This window comes from Trichosurus vulpecula, chromosome 4 (genome assembly GCF_011100635.1).
Source record: "Trichosurus vulpecula isolate mTriVul1 chromosome 4, mTriVul1.pri, whole genome shotgun sequence".
In the NCBI taxonomy this organism is placed as follows: Eukaryota; Metazoa; Chordata; class Mammalia; order Diprotodontia; family Phalangeridae; genus Trichosurus; species Trichosurus vulpecula.
In genome coordinates this window covers 193,133,842-193,148,861 of record NC_050576.1, presented here as the reverse complement: position 1 = coordinate 193,148,861, position 15,020 = coordinate 193,133,842, and the positions used below count along the sequence as shown (strand labels likewise).

Below are 15,020 nucleotides of genomic sequence, written 5' to 3'. Positions count from 1 at the left end.
TGTTTTGGGAAGCACAAAAATGTTTTTGTACTGTCAATAAATAAAATAATTTAAAATACTGTTTATTTTATCTCATTCTTAAATTTTTTGCTATGTTTTATAATGTATACTATGTTTGTACAGTAGTGCATGTATATCATTTATAAACAAATATATATTATGTGTTTATATAGTATAATATTCATATGAATAAATATATTGGGGTATGTGATCAGAAATATTTTACTAATGGGGTGCAGGATCAAAAACATTTGGAAACCACTCCAAATCACTAAAAGTTGTATTTGAGATTTTTTTTTTTGTCCTAAGGGCAAAACGGTAAGTGGGCAATTACAACCCAGACTTTTGCTTTTAAGGCTTGTTACATTAATTCAAGATGGTACTGAGCACTTTTAGTACACTGGTAATTGCTAATGATCTCCTGTGCCTTTTAAATGCTTTTCTTTCTTCCTTTCTTTCTTTTCTTTCATTCTGATGACTACTGTTCTTTGAACTACCCTTTTCCAAAACAGGCATTTGGAACAAACCAAGAGGATTATGCAAGTTACATCATGAACGGTATCATCAAATGGGGTGACCCAGTCACTAGAGTGCTAGAAGATGGCGAGCTGTTGGTACAGCAGACTAAAAACAGTGACCGAACACCTTTGGTTAGCGTTCTTTTGGAAGGTAAGAAAAGGTGATGGGCTAAAGTGTCAATAGCAAGAAATAGAACATGAGAGTGATACAGAATCATAGCCTTTTTATGAATACTTAGAGTTTTAAAAAAAAATATGACATTTAGTATCTAAAATGATGTATTTTACAGTCATATTGCACATAACTTGATGTTTTCCTGCTATTAGTAGTTTCATAGGACAGCATTTATGACACCTCCCTCCTCTAAACTTCTTTTTTCACTCAAGGTCCCTACTACCTGCTTATCACTAGATTATGGTTCTCTGTTACTTTCTAATTATTTTGCTGTGGTGCTCTAGTCTTTCCAACCAGATTACCAGTACTTTGAAGGTAAGGACTCTAGTTTAAAAAATTTTCTTTTCTTGTGGCACCTCAAGGGTTTTACATATTGGAAGAAAGAAAAGGTGCCAAATACCTTCTTTATCAGTGGTACAAATTCACTTTTACCATGTGAGACAGATGAACAGAGCCTTTCTAGAGAGAATTTTTCATAGCTTTCCATCATAAGTTCTGTATCTTGTAATAGATATGGGAAAGTTGCATAATCTTGTGGATAAAGTTTAGTGTCAGAGGACCTGAGCTGATGTGCAGTATGATTCCCGATGGTGTGATTCTGAACTTGTCATTTAACCTGCAGGAGTCTATTTACTTAAATGAAAAATAGAGATATTTTAGAATACAAGTACCTGACCTTCCCTTAGAGGGAGGCTTGTAGTGTTGGCCAGGTGAGCCCCATGTGAAGTATTTTGACTGAAGCACCACAGGTATCAAGGGATCATCTAAGGAGGAAGGTTGGCTGATTAGCATCTTAGAGTTTAAAAAGGTTTTCCAAGAAATTTTTTTATTAATTAGTCTTTAAACTCAAACTTAAATTTGTATGACAAAACCCCTTCCAAGAGTAAATTTTGTGACTGATCTTCATCAGAAGGAAAGGTTTTTTTTTTTTTGGTATGTCATCTTTGGGAAGGGAATTGGTTTTCTGATCATCATTTTTTCCCACAACCATAAATTAGGTTATACAATTCTTAGAAACAAGTAGTTTGACCAGACCTGTAATGACAAACATTGATATAAATTGAGACCTAAAGAGATTTTCATTGGGAGAAGGGGGGTAATAAAACATTTTTAGTTAGAAAATTTACATTTTCCTTGCTTAATCAAATTTTTTAAAAGACTATAAATAAGGACATATTTGTAACCAGATGTAGGGGGGAATGCTAATCAGTTTATTAAATATAGGTGCTGCTGAGACAGAGTGGCTTCCATGAGGTTTGTGGCAAGAAATGTTAGGTTCTAGTTTAAGGCCTCAGTACTCTTTAATAAAATTTTAAACTTTGTTTTCTTCTCATTTGTTTAGCCCAGCATTTTTTTTTTTTTTTTACTATCCTAGCTGATGTGTTGTCTCTTTATGCAGGGCCTCCTCACAGTGGAAAGACAGCCTTAGCAGCAAAGATTTCAGAGGAATCCAACTTCCCCTTCATCAAGATCTGTTCCCCTGATAAAATGATTGGCTTTTCTGAAACAGCCAAATGTCAGGCCATGAAGAAGGTATCAAAAGTTTTGCTTTATTTTTAATTCCTTTTATTTTGGTTTTACCTATTTGCTATAGCAACAAGATGCTTCTTGAATGTAATATAGTCTTTACCAAGTATCTGAAGGAATTCAGGGTAGCAGTGCTTTGAATATTTCAGAAGCTATCAATGACTAACTTTGGAGTACAGTAGGTGATTATTTTCTAATAGATTTAACTCGTTTTTTAAAGCAGATATTAAAGTTAGTTTTCATTCTTTTGAGTATACATTCACTAAGGACAAGAGAAGGAAGGATGGGCATTGAGGGAATGCACAGGACTGTGCTGTTTAGCACTTGAAATGGAAAAAAATACCATATTATGATCTGCAAACCAGATCAGGGGATGATAATGTCACCTTATCATGAATAAAAACCAGGCAAATTGAGGAGCAGTATTGAAGAGCAGTGAGGGTATTCTCAATGACTAAATGAGGAAGGCCGTATGCTGCCTGTGATAGCAACTTAAAGCTGTTTTCTCTTCCTTCTACACTTTCTTTCCCTTATATACATAGCTAAGGACTGTTGTGTTCTGTAGCTGGGCACTGAAGCATCAATGAATAGAGAGACACAGAATAGAATCATAGAGCTAGAAAGTGACCTTAAGAGATCATTTGGTCCAGTTTCTTATCTTCAGGAAGGTGAAAATCTCAGTTATACAAGATGGGTTGGTGTCTATTCTTTGAAAAAAAGAGAGGGAGAAGGAATGAAAAAGGTAAAAATAAATTCCAAGGACAGGAACTTCCACTTACTGTCTGGTAGCCAATGTTTTCCTTGGTATTCCAATATGCCCAGCAACATCCCTACATAGAAAGCATGCACGTTTCAATCCTGCCTCAGACACTGCCCAGCTCTGTGCCCCTGTGCAAGTCACTTAACCCTCTCCTAGCCTCAGTTTCCTCATCTGTAACATGGGGATAATAATAACACCTAATTCAGAGGGCTCTTGTGAGGTTCAAAATGAGATAACATGAGTAGCTCTTTACAAACCTTAAAAAGCACCATATGGATGTTAGCTGTACTTATTATTATTCAACTAAATTCTGTTTTCTCTCGTTTGCCTTTATAAGGATATGAACAATAAGACAAGGAAATGTGGGAGGTTATTTTGGATTTGAGAGACAGTAGTCTTAAGGATTGGATTGCTACCTAGTGAAGTAGTCCAAGATGCTTTTCTTCTCTCGTTGCTTCTAGAGCAAGAACTTGTAAATATGTGGGCCAAGATTACCTTAGTTTTTCTTTAGGGAGCAGGTAGAAGAGAGAGAGTGGCATATGGGAAGAGATGAAATGTGAGAACTTAGCCTTTTGTCTCGGTGGCAAACAATTGCTTCTTGGCTGTCTAGAATATATTGTTGGGATAGGGTTTGTGTCCAGATTTCTTTTGATTAACTACTTCTTGACCAATTATTTGCAGACTATTGAAGGGTTAAGTTTATTATGTGTATTCCATCTGGTCAGTATATGTGTATCAGAACTTTGGAATTCTTATTTGTATTAGTAAAAAAAAATGTTTAAAGAGCCAAGGAAGCAAAAGATATTTATAGAAGTCTAAAAAAACAACCCCAGAATCAACAAGCATTTACTAGGTTCTTAATATGTGCCAAAAACTGTGCTAAGGAACGAGGATACAAAGAAAGGCATTAACAGCATCTGCTTCTAAGGAGCTCATGGTCTTTATTTTTGTGGAGTGTAGTGGGTGGTGGGGGGAAGAGGAGGGGTTAGGTTGTTTATTTTCAAAACAGTATCAGTGAATACAAAAACAAGTTTGGGTGAAAGCTAAGGTAGAGAGGGTGTGGGGGGGGGGGGGGGGTAGGGAGTGAGGAATGACTTCTCCCTCTCTGCATCACGTATTGTTTTTTCCCAATAAGATTGCTCTGCATTTAAGTCCGTTTCCTATACCCATAATATATAACAGCTGCCAATCACTACCAACCCATGCCTCCTTCTACTGCCACTTCCCTTAAGAGAGATTGGGGAAGAACAAGGTTGTGTGACTGCATCCTGAGAGAGTCAGAGCCTGGCATCTACAGTGTAGGGTATCTAGAGGTTCCACTAAACACAAGAGCAGATTTCAGAGCAGCTTTCTTTCCGGAATACCACAGTCTAGCCCTAACTCCCATCACAGAGGGCCCAAAGGCCTATTAAAGCCCCATTCTCATAGGACTAGATGAAAGGGTGACTGATAATTGACTAAGATACTTCTTCCCTGTGGTCAATTTCACACCATCTCCCAAACCCTCCTTCCTAATGCCCAAAGCCTTTATCTCTTCCTCCTATAACTTTAAGCAGTTCCTCTAACATTGATGTGATACCCTAAGATACAAGATTTTTTAAAATTTCTTTTTAAGACACCAGTCTGAAACACAAGAAACAAGCAACTTATATTCTAATGGAGATCCATAATATGGACATAAATTGGTCCCTGTAGAGTAGGATGGTGCTGAAATGGAAGGTGCTAGGAGCAGTGGTGGGTAAGACAACCAAGGAGGGCTTCCTGCAGAAGGTAGAATTTGATCTGAGTCTTAAAAGAAGCCAGGGATTCTAAGGGGAAAGAAAGAAGAACATTTCAGGTATGGCAAACAGACAATGCAATGGTATGGAAAGAACAGTAGGAATGTTGTGTGTGAATAACAGCAGGTAGGCCAGTGTGGTTGGATAGTAGAGTGGGTAGAGGAGAGTAATGTGCTAAAGGAATGGAAAGATTGAAATGGGCTTCAAATGCCATATAGAAGAGTTTATGTTTGATCCTAGAAGCAGTCAGTATTCATTGTACTTTATCAAGTTAAGGAAGTGACATGATTACACCTAGAATCAATAACTTTTTCAAAAGAATTTTTCTTTTTCTTTTTTTATATATATTTTGTTTTTCCCCCAATTACATGTTAAAACAATTTTTTAAAATTAAATTTTGAGTTCCAAATTCTATCCCTCCCTCCCAAGGAGAGATACAGGATGATAGGGAATGGATATGGTAGAGTCTAGTAAGTATTTTTTAAAAATTAAACTCAGCATTTTTTTTCAGCAGCTCCTATATGCATGACTGACTGTCTTAGTTCCTAGGATTACAGAGATTAAAAATGGCATAGTCCCTGATCTTTTTTTCCTGCATCTTAGCACTTTTCCCACTTAATAGTATTTTATTTTTTCTAATTACATGTAAAGATAGTTTTCAACATTCACTTTTGTAAGATTTTAAGTTCCAAATTTTTTCCTCCCTTCTCCCCTTCCCCTCACCCCAACAGCAAGTAATCTCATATAGGCCATACATGTACAATCATATTAAACATATTTCCACATTAGTCATGTTTTTATAGGAGAATCAGAATAAAAGGGAAAAACCATGAGAAAGAAAAACTGACAACAAAAAAAGAAAAAATAGTATGCTTAAATTTACATTTCAGCTCAATTCTTTCTCTGGATATGGATAGCATTTTCCATTACGAGTCTTTTGGAGTTGTCTTAGATAATTGTATTGCTGAGAAGAGTTAAGTCTATCAAAGTTGATCATTGCATAATGTGGTTGTTACTGTCTACAATGTTCTCCTGGTTCTGCTCACTTCACTCAGCATCAGTTCACATAAATTTTTCCAGGTTTTTCTGAAATCAGCTTGCTCATCACTTCTTATAGCACAATAGTATTCCATTACATTCACATACCACAACTTGTTTAGCCATTCCCCAGTTGATGGGCATCCCCTCAAATTCCAATTCTTTGCCACCACAAAAAGAGCTGCTATAAATATTTTTGTACATGTGGATCATTTTCCCTTTTTTACAATCTCTTTGGGATACAGACCTAGTAGTGGTATTGCTGGATCAACGGGTATGCACAGTTTGATTGCCCTTTGGGCATAGTTCCAAATTGCTTTCCAGAATGGTTGGATCAGTTCACAACTCCACAGCAATGCATTAGTGTTCTAATTTTCCCACATCTTCTCCAACATTTATCATTTTTGTAAGGATTTTTTTTTAAGCATGGAGGAGACTTAGGTGTGTTGGTAGACATCTGGAAAAGGACCGGTAGATGAAGAGATATTGAAGATGAGGACGTGATAGGGATGCCAGTGGATCTGTGTACTGGAAAAGATGTAAAGGGTTGGAATTAAGTTTACATGTTGAGTGATTTCCTTTGGCAGATGAAACGTTGTCCTCTTTATCAGAGACTATAGTTAAGGAGGAAAGAGAGTTATCAGAGGGATAGGAGAGGATGAAGAGGGGAGAAGAAGGAATTCTTGGTTAATTGCCTCAGATTTTTTCGATGAAGTCTGAGGCAAGATTTCTGTTGAGATAGTGGGATGGTTAGTAGTTCTGTTGTAAATAAAGTTGTTTACAGTTCTCTCTCCCATTAGACTGTGAGCTCCTTGAGAGCAGGGGCTGTTTTTTTTTTCCTTTGTATCCTCAGTACTTAGTATCTGGCACACTGTAGGTATATCTGGGACATCATAGGTGCTTAATAAATGCTAGTTGACTGATTCAGCATGATTTTATAATTTCCTAGTTTTGTTCAGCAATATGTAAGTAGGATCAAAGGAATTGGATGGTGAAAATAATCTAGGATTGTGGTTTGATAAGGTTTGGTTGGTGTTTGGACAAGTGAACAAAGGTATCGGTAATATAGGATAATGTCAGGTTAAACTGGCTCACCAAGTGGTTGGGATTCAAAAGGAAGACAGTGTATCCAGACAGTGTATCTGGGATAGTATAGAATGGGTTCTTAACCTGGGATCCTAGCCTCCCAAAGAGTCTGTGGGTATATTACAGGGGATTCATGAACTTCAGTAGGGAAAAAAAAATTATGTCTTTATTTTCATTAACCTTTGGTTTCCTTTTAAATCCTATATATTTTATGTATTTTTAAAAGCATTCTTCTGAGAAAAGGTCCATAAACTTTACCAGAATGCCAGAAGGACACAAAAACAGTAAGGATCCTTGGTAAAAAGGATTTGGAGATCATGATAAGGACAAAGAATAGGTTTAGAAGGAGGAAAGCACAGGGAGTGATAAAAGATTATGATTCTATAAAGTAGTTTCCGGGTTCTTGAGTACAGATGTGGAACATTTGTGGGTGATGGCGAGATCAAGGATATGACTATCTCTGTGTGTGGCTAAGGTGAAGCAAGTCCCTGGTGTTGAATAGATTCAGGAACTAAGAAGTTGGGATATATGGAAGAACATCAACATGTATTTTGAATGCCTGTAGAATGAGGGCAGGAATTAAAGTACATGGAAATTGTGAACCAGAGACAACTCATTGGGGAAGGAAAGAAAACCTGGAGAAGTGGGGAGTCAGTAGGAAATGGTTGATAGAATCTGGATTTTGTGATAAATTTGAATTGCATGAGTTTCAGAGGAAGAAATATTGCGAAGTGTTGGCAACAGAGGGAGGGTCTGAAAATATCTTTGGGGAGCAAGGAAGATAGTGATTTCCTCACCCTAACCAGTGAGTTTAAAGTAGAAATCAAAGTGCAGCCAAAATACAGGGAAAGGCTATCCAGGGTTGCAGTTTTCATCCTAGGGGAATCAAGTCTCAGCGAATGCCAGAAGATGGAAGGAGCAAGAGAAGAACTAATGTTAGATGAGAAGTTTTTTAATTATGGACTCCCAGAGGGCACAGTTGAAGCAGCAGGCAGATCTAGAGAGATTGAGGTAGATAGGAATGTAGTAGAGAACAGCTGGTTTTAGGAAGAGATTCTGTTCTTTGGCAGTCAGGGGTCTGGTATCATAGAAATGAGGAGAGTTAAAGGGAATGGCATCCACAGGATCCTAGTGGAAAATGAATCCAGAAGGAGCAACAGTGATGGGGGCTGATCATGAATGGAGCTCATTAGATGTTCACAGTTGATCTTCCTGGTTTGGGCATAGCCCTCAGTTGCCTGTCCTGCCTTGTTGGTGTGTCCTAGAAGAGGTCTTCTGGAAACCCGTCTTATTGTAGGCATGAACAGGAGCCTGTTATGTCCTGGGGAGGCTAGAAGCATGCCTGGTGGTACTGTGAACTTCAGATGGTCTGTAGGCCTGCCAAAGCGACAGGAGGTGAACTCGTTGAAGGTATAGCTTATTGCTTAGTTTTTACAAATATCTCCAGTACCTGTACCTACCTTATACTTAAAGATTATTGAAATGAATTTGATCGAATTATCAACAAGTCAACAAGAATTTATTAAGCACTTACTACTTACTGCCATTCACTGTGCTGAAAAGTAGGTAGTCATGCGGTGTGGCTAGTGATTTCTGAGGAGATGGTCGATGAATAAGGACCCCCAAGAAGTACTTTTGGTACTTCTTGTGTATCATTTAGATGAAGGATTAAGCATGAAAAAAACCTCCGCAAATCTGTGTTCATTATAAAATCCATCTAACTGAAAAACTAATTCTAGCCAATTTTCATTTAGATATAATCGCATTTCCACGTATCTCTCCTGTGTAAATGTTTAGAAGCAATAGTTATTCTCTGATGTTGTTTACTCCGAGGTTTTTAACTAGGTGCCTATTCCTATTTTACATATGCCTTTTTCTGAGTTGTGGGTGGAAGGAGTCCTACTTTTCTATAAAGTTTACCGAATTATTTTAGGCTGGGGCTGGGATCAAAGGTACTTTGTAAGTATAAGATGTTATCATTTTTATTATTTTAATCTCTTGCAAATTGACTTGAGGGGGAAGGGAATGTGTGTTGATTTTAGAGGCTTAAATGGTTAAATTAATGACTTAATAACTTATGATTTAATCTTTAAGTTGTTGAAGCCTTTCAAGGTAGAGTTTGAGTTTCCAAAGAATATAAAAATAAGTGTCTATACAAGCTTACTCAAAATTATTCAGAGTTATGATTCACACTGTCTGGATCTTCCATGTACCTTAAAGCTATAAAAAAGTCTTTCTGCTCCAACTTTATAAAAAATTTAGGATCATACCAGATCGCTTCTCTTTTTGGATTTTCTTGGGGTGAGGGGGATAAACATTCTCTACCCTGTAACTTAAATACATAACAGAGAAAGGAATGAAACAAAGGTGTCTCAGGAATATATTAGAAATATTGCAAAATCTCTCCCTGTGAATAATTTCCACATTGTTGCTTAATGATAGGTTGACAAAGACCCTGAGGGCTCAAACCAGTCCAAAGATGCTGAGTTTTCCAGGTTGTAAAAGATCTTCTCTTTTTGAAAGGGAAATACAAATGCCATTCTTTGATATTTCTGGTTTACCTTCTACCACTGTCTCTTTTTCTTCACAAATGGAAAAAGATATTTTAAAATGTTGACTTCTCAGACCGTGAGTGACTTACCACATTTTACAATTCTTGGGAAGGTGATTTCTTTCACTCACTTTCAGAGAATTCTTAATACTTTCCAGGGGCTGTAGTTTGTAGAGTTCAGAATTATAGGAAAACTCCACTCCTGTGGATTAATTATAGAGAAGCCCACCTGAATTAATGGTTTTATAGAAAAAATTTAAATGCCGTTTTATTACTTTAAAAACATTTTAAAAGAAGAAATAGAAAATTATAAACAAAATCATTTCCATATACAAAGAAGGCCTGAAAATGGGGCTTGTAAATGAAACTGTAAATCTACATATAGCTTGTTCTTTTTTAATACATATTAAATTTAAAATGATACTACCAAAATTGCTCAGCTTATGTCTCCTTCTGAACGCTCTCCTGGTTTCCTCTGTTTATTATTTAAACGTCCTATTGATGGTGTTTCTTTTATCTCTCCCCTTATTTTTTTGTCTCCCTTCCCCTCACCACCCCCACCATAAATTTCTTTCTTGTAACAAATATGTAGGCAAACAGAACATTTATATTACAACATTCATGTCTGGAAATGTGTGTCTTATCCTGCACCTGTAGTCCATCACCTCTTCCATAAGTGTTTTTATCAACAGTCATCTAGAGTCATGATTGGTCATTGTGTGGATCATAATTTGTGTGTCTCAAAGCTGTCTTCTTTTAATGTTGTGGTCACTTTATAAAAACCCTCTTGGTTCTGTTCACTGCACTCAAATCATTCCGGGTTTCTCTGAGTCCAGCCCTTTGATTGTTTCTTAGGATGCAATATTCCAGCACATTCATATACCATAACTTATTTCTCCATTTCCTAGTTGGTAACCACCTACTTTCTAAGTCTTTGTACTTAGAAAGTGCTTCTATAAGCATTTTTTGTGCATATGCATCCCTTGGGGGAAATATGCCTAGAAGTGTCACTAAGTCAAAGAGTATGTAAAGCTTAGTGACTTTGGGATATAGTTCCAAGTTGCCTTCCACAATGGCTGTACCCTTTCAGAGGTATGCTCTTCCTCCAACAGTCTCTCCAACAATTGTAATTTTCCTTGTCATCTTTGACAATCTGACAGGTGAGTGAAAGGTAGAACCTCATAGCTGTTTTAACTTGCATTTCTCTTATTAATGATTTGAAGCATTTTTTCATACTTTTGTTGATAGCATGCTTTTCTTCATTTGAGAACTGACTTCATATGTTGTAGCTCCAAATGTTCATATGGACTATTTGTGCCCAGCCTGGGGTAGAGCCTTCCGAGCTCATATTGGTCTGATCAGCCACAGTTGAACACACTATAACTTGACCCTGACATAGTGATGTCATTTTGGTCCTCTTCGAGCATGAAGGACAACAACCATCTAATGATTCTTATACTTACATATTTGTGTCAGTTGCTTATTAAAGGCTGACTATAAGCCAAGCACTTTGCTAAGTGCTGGGGATACCAAGGAGGACAAAAACAATCCGCGCTTTCAAGTACCTGACATTCCAATAAAGGAGACAGATATGAAAATAACTTGGTATATACAAAGTAGATGGAAAGTCACCTCAAAGATAAAGACACTAACAGCTGGGGGCACAGAGACAGGCTCCTTGCAGAAGGTCCAGTTGAATCAAGTGTTGAAGGCAGCTGAGGAAACTAAGGTGGAGGAGAGGAGGAAGGTATGTGGGCAACCAGTGCAAGGGCTTGGAGACAAAAGTGTCATATGTGAGGAGCAGCAAACAGGCCAATATGGCTGGATAGGAGAATTTTTAGAGATGTTTTTGCCTTCTTTGGCGTCCCCAGCATTTGGCATAGTATCTGGTACATAATAATGCTTGTAGATTGATTGATTGGATCTTGTGGACCTGATCCGTTCCATTGACAAACATTTCAGTTTTTTTTTAACCAGTATCAGATTTTTTTGATGATTACAGGTATGTAGTGTAGTTGGAGATCTAGTACTGCTATACTCCCTTCCATCTCACTTTTTTTTCAAGAACTTCCATGACATTCTTGATTTTTTTGTTTCTAAAGATAAATTGTTTCTCATTTCATCTGGTTCTCTAAAGTAATCCTTTGGTCATTTGACAAGGCACTAAATCTCTAAATTAACTTAGGTAGTATTGTTGTAGTTTTTATATTATGGCACACAAATGAATAATTAATTCGTTTTCACTTATCTTTCAAGAAGCAAGAGGCCAGTATTTGGCTCCACCCTCTGCCTCAATCCCTGGCTTCTTTCTCAGTTTCCTGGTTGCCCTCTGTGGCCTCAGACCTCTACTAATCTCTTTCTCTTTGCACAGTTCTCAGTCTGGAGCTGGCTCCATTCTCTACTGTGGCTTTAACAGCCTGCAGTAGAATATAGGAGATCACGTTGGTCTCAGGCCTCTTACACTGCCCTCCTGAAGCTAGTGCCCAAGTGCTGAATTTGCCCTGTCTGCTGTTCTGGTTCCCAGTGCTCTCAAGAGTATACCACCAGGCCCCCTTTCCCTGTGTAGTGACCTCTCTGGAGGACAGTTCTGTCTCTGCTTACATTCTGACAGGCCAGAGCCAGGATCTGGCTCCAGGCGCACAGTTACTAAAGCTGATGCTTCCTTGTGATGCCCATGTTTAGAGTGCTGGATGACATTAGATCCATTTGCAGGAGTTTATACTCCTTTCCTTTCCCCACATCTACCAGTTTATGGCCCCTGTAGTTGGAGCTAGTTTCCCCAGAATGACCCTCTGCTTGCCTCATTTGCTTCTGCATTTACCTGATCTGACAGTGGCTTCTCTAGTTGAGTCCCTCTGTCTCACCCCCATCTCCTTCTGTCCATCTTTCTGTGCAGTTCTGGACTGGATTGACTTCCAGTTCTTTTTTAATTTCTTTGCCATTGGTTTTTCTTGAACTGTTTTCAGTTTATGTAGGATAGCTGGGCTTCTCTGTGACCTTATATGATGCCATCTTAACCAGAAAAATCCTCATTTTATTACTTTTAAATACATGTAGACTAAGCCAAATATGTACTGTCTTGTGATGTTATAGGATCATAGATTTAGACCTGAAAGGGATTGTAGAGGTCATCGAGTCCAGTCTCCATCATTTTACAAACTAAGAAGTCTAGGGCCCAGAAAGTTACAGTGATTTGCCCAGGATCCCTTAGCTAGTAAGGGTGTGAGAGAGGATTTGATCCCAAGTCTTCCTGAATTGAGTTCTAGAGTTCTATCCACTATCCTTTGGGCCTGTTTTAATGAGTAGATACAAATAATTTGTAATTGGTGTCTTAATTGCTCGTGATCCTACTAAGCCACTTGAAAAATTTGCTTTCTTAAGTAGTTTACATTTTTAGCCTTCAATACTATTAAGCTTCTTATTGGCAAACAGTTCATAGATAGAAGGAAAAAAAATCGTATTTTTCACGTAATCACAAATTTTAAATTAGTGAGATTTTACTTTTTAGTATTGGCTTATAGCAATGAGAGAGAAGCCTCCCATCTCTCTGGAAGCCACATATTTAATTCCGCTCAGCAAAAATGTATGAAGTGCTTACTATATGCAAGGCACTATGCAAGACACTGGGAAGAAAGGCAAACAATGGTTCCTTCCCTTAAAGAGCATAGATTTTACTAAGGGGAGGTGTACATGAGTAAATGTAGGGTCATTTGAGGAGGGGCAGAGTACTATGTAGCCTAGGAAGGGGGATCAGAAAAGGCTTCCCAAAGGATGAGGCTCTTGGGCTGAATATTTTTAAAAATTAAGGATTCTCAGAAGCATAGGAGAGAAGAGAGTATATTCCAAGGATGAAGATAGCTCCTGAGAAAGCACAAAGCCTAGAAGTATAATGCTTTTAAGTTCAGGAGTTTCTCTTCCTTTTTCCTTCCTATTCGAAAACTCCATTTCTGCCCACACATTTAAGTACTAATAGTTTGCTTATCCTTTTTTTAACATGTTACGGGAAAATATGTAGAGCTACTGCTCCCATGTTAAAGGTGAACAGTTGGTATAGTTGATTGTAACCATACTCCCAGGTCACATAAGCAACAAGATGACAGACTAGACATTTTCTCTGTTCCCTAAGCCTTTCAAACCTCTCTAAAACAGAAATGATTAACCAAAGATAAGCAACTTCAGTTCTTTCCATAGCCTAGAACACCTAGAATCCAAAAGAAGGTAAAAAAAAATAAAACCCAGGAACACAATGCTCACTGATCCTGAGTTCACTCAGCATTCGAGCACATGAGCAAACCCAAGCTTACATCAGAACTCACCCTTACACCCCAGGCCTCCCTTCCTCTTTCCAGTGCCTTGGAGACCCCAGTCCTAGGCTGCAGACGTTTGCTCAGGCCTCAACAGCTTGGCCATACCCCTTCAGAATGAAAACCCGCCAGGGGCAGCAACCAGAAGCACCAGTGCTGCATAGCTCTGAACTGCAGGTCCTGGGGAAAGCAGGCTCTGAACTGCTGGTGCCACATCAGAGAACTGAGGAACAGAGGGAATGGGACAGGTCACCAGGACAGGACACTGTGTAGTACTCCACAAAGCCTGAGGGAAGGAGCACAGCACCCAGCTGAGGTTCATTCTGATCACTCAAAAGTCATTTGGGGCAGAGACAGATGAGTGAACTCTGAATTGTCCAGGGTGGGAGGAGGCTTTGTATCAATGCTTTGAGATACAGTCCCCAAGGAAAACACATTCAGAGGGAAAGGAGTCAGGAAGTAAAGGATAAGACAAATAAGAGGAAAAGGACTGAAAGTACCAAAAATTTCAGGAAGATGAAATCTCAAAGACCTTGAACAGATAAATCAAGAAGAATAACAGTAAAACAGAAGGAAATATGGCCTCCAAGTATAGTAAACAAGTTCAGGCATCTATGAATAAATACTGCAAAATAAAAGAAAATGATCCAATACTTGATGAGACAAAGGACCCTGTGGAATTTGAGGCAAACATGGAACTACAACATGCTATTCCTAAGTGATTTCAAAGAGAAATGAGAATTATGAGAGCAGAATTTATGTCCTGCAGCAAAAAAAAAATGAGCAGAATAGAAAAAATTGAATCTTCCATGGCAAGCCTCACCAAAGAAACAAGATTGAGAACAATAGATTGGGAATTCAAAAACACAGAAGTAAAGAGAGGTAAAGAGCAACCTTGAAGAAGAGAAGCAAAAACCAAGAACATTAAAAGAAAACATCCTCGCTATGCAAACCAAACACAGTGATCTTAAAATCAGGATGAAATAGAGACAACCTAAGGATCATAGCTCTCCCAGAAGAACATGATGGGGAAAAAAGAATCCAAACAAAGAAGAAAGAACCTTAAAACCATAGTGAAGGAAGTAATAGGAACTGCACAGAACTTCTGAAGATAGAATATGAAATTCCAGTTGAAAGAATTCAGATCATCTCGGGGTGGGGCGGGGGGGAACTAAGGCTACAAACTCCAAAACACATAGTGGTTAAATTTAACAATTCATTAAAACACAACTTCTAAAAGTCATCAGGAGACCTTCAAATAGAAAAGGAATAAACATTGGAAT

The 15,020-nt window shown here is 38.1% G+C and overlaps 1 protein-coding gene across 1 annotated transcript in view; it reads left to right on the top strand.

The window, feature by feature from the left end:
* The window catches only part of NSF (N-ethylmaleimide sensitive factor, vesicle fusing ATPase), a 191,256-nt gene that overhangs the window by 111,060 nt on the left and 65,176 nt on the right, over positions 1 to 15,020 (top strand). The window contains 2 exon segments of the mRNA XM_036755634.1: positions 513 to 669; positions 2,093 to 2,226. Of these exon segments, the coding sequence (XP_036611529.1) occupies positions 513 to 669; positions 2,093 to 2,226 (291 nt within the window).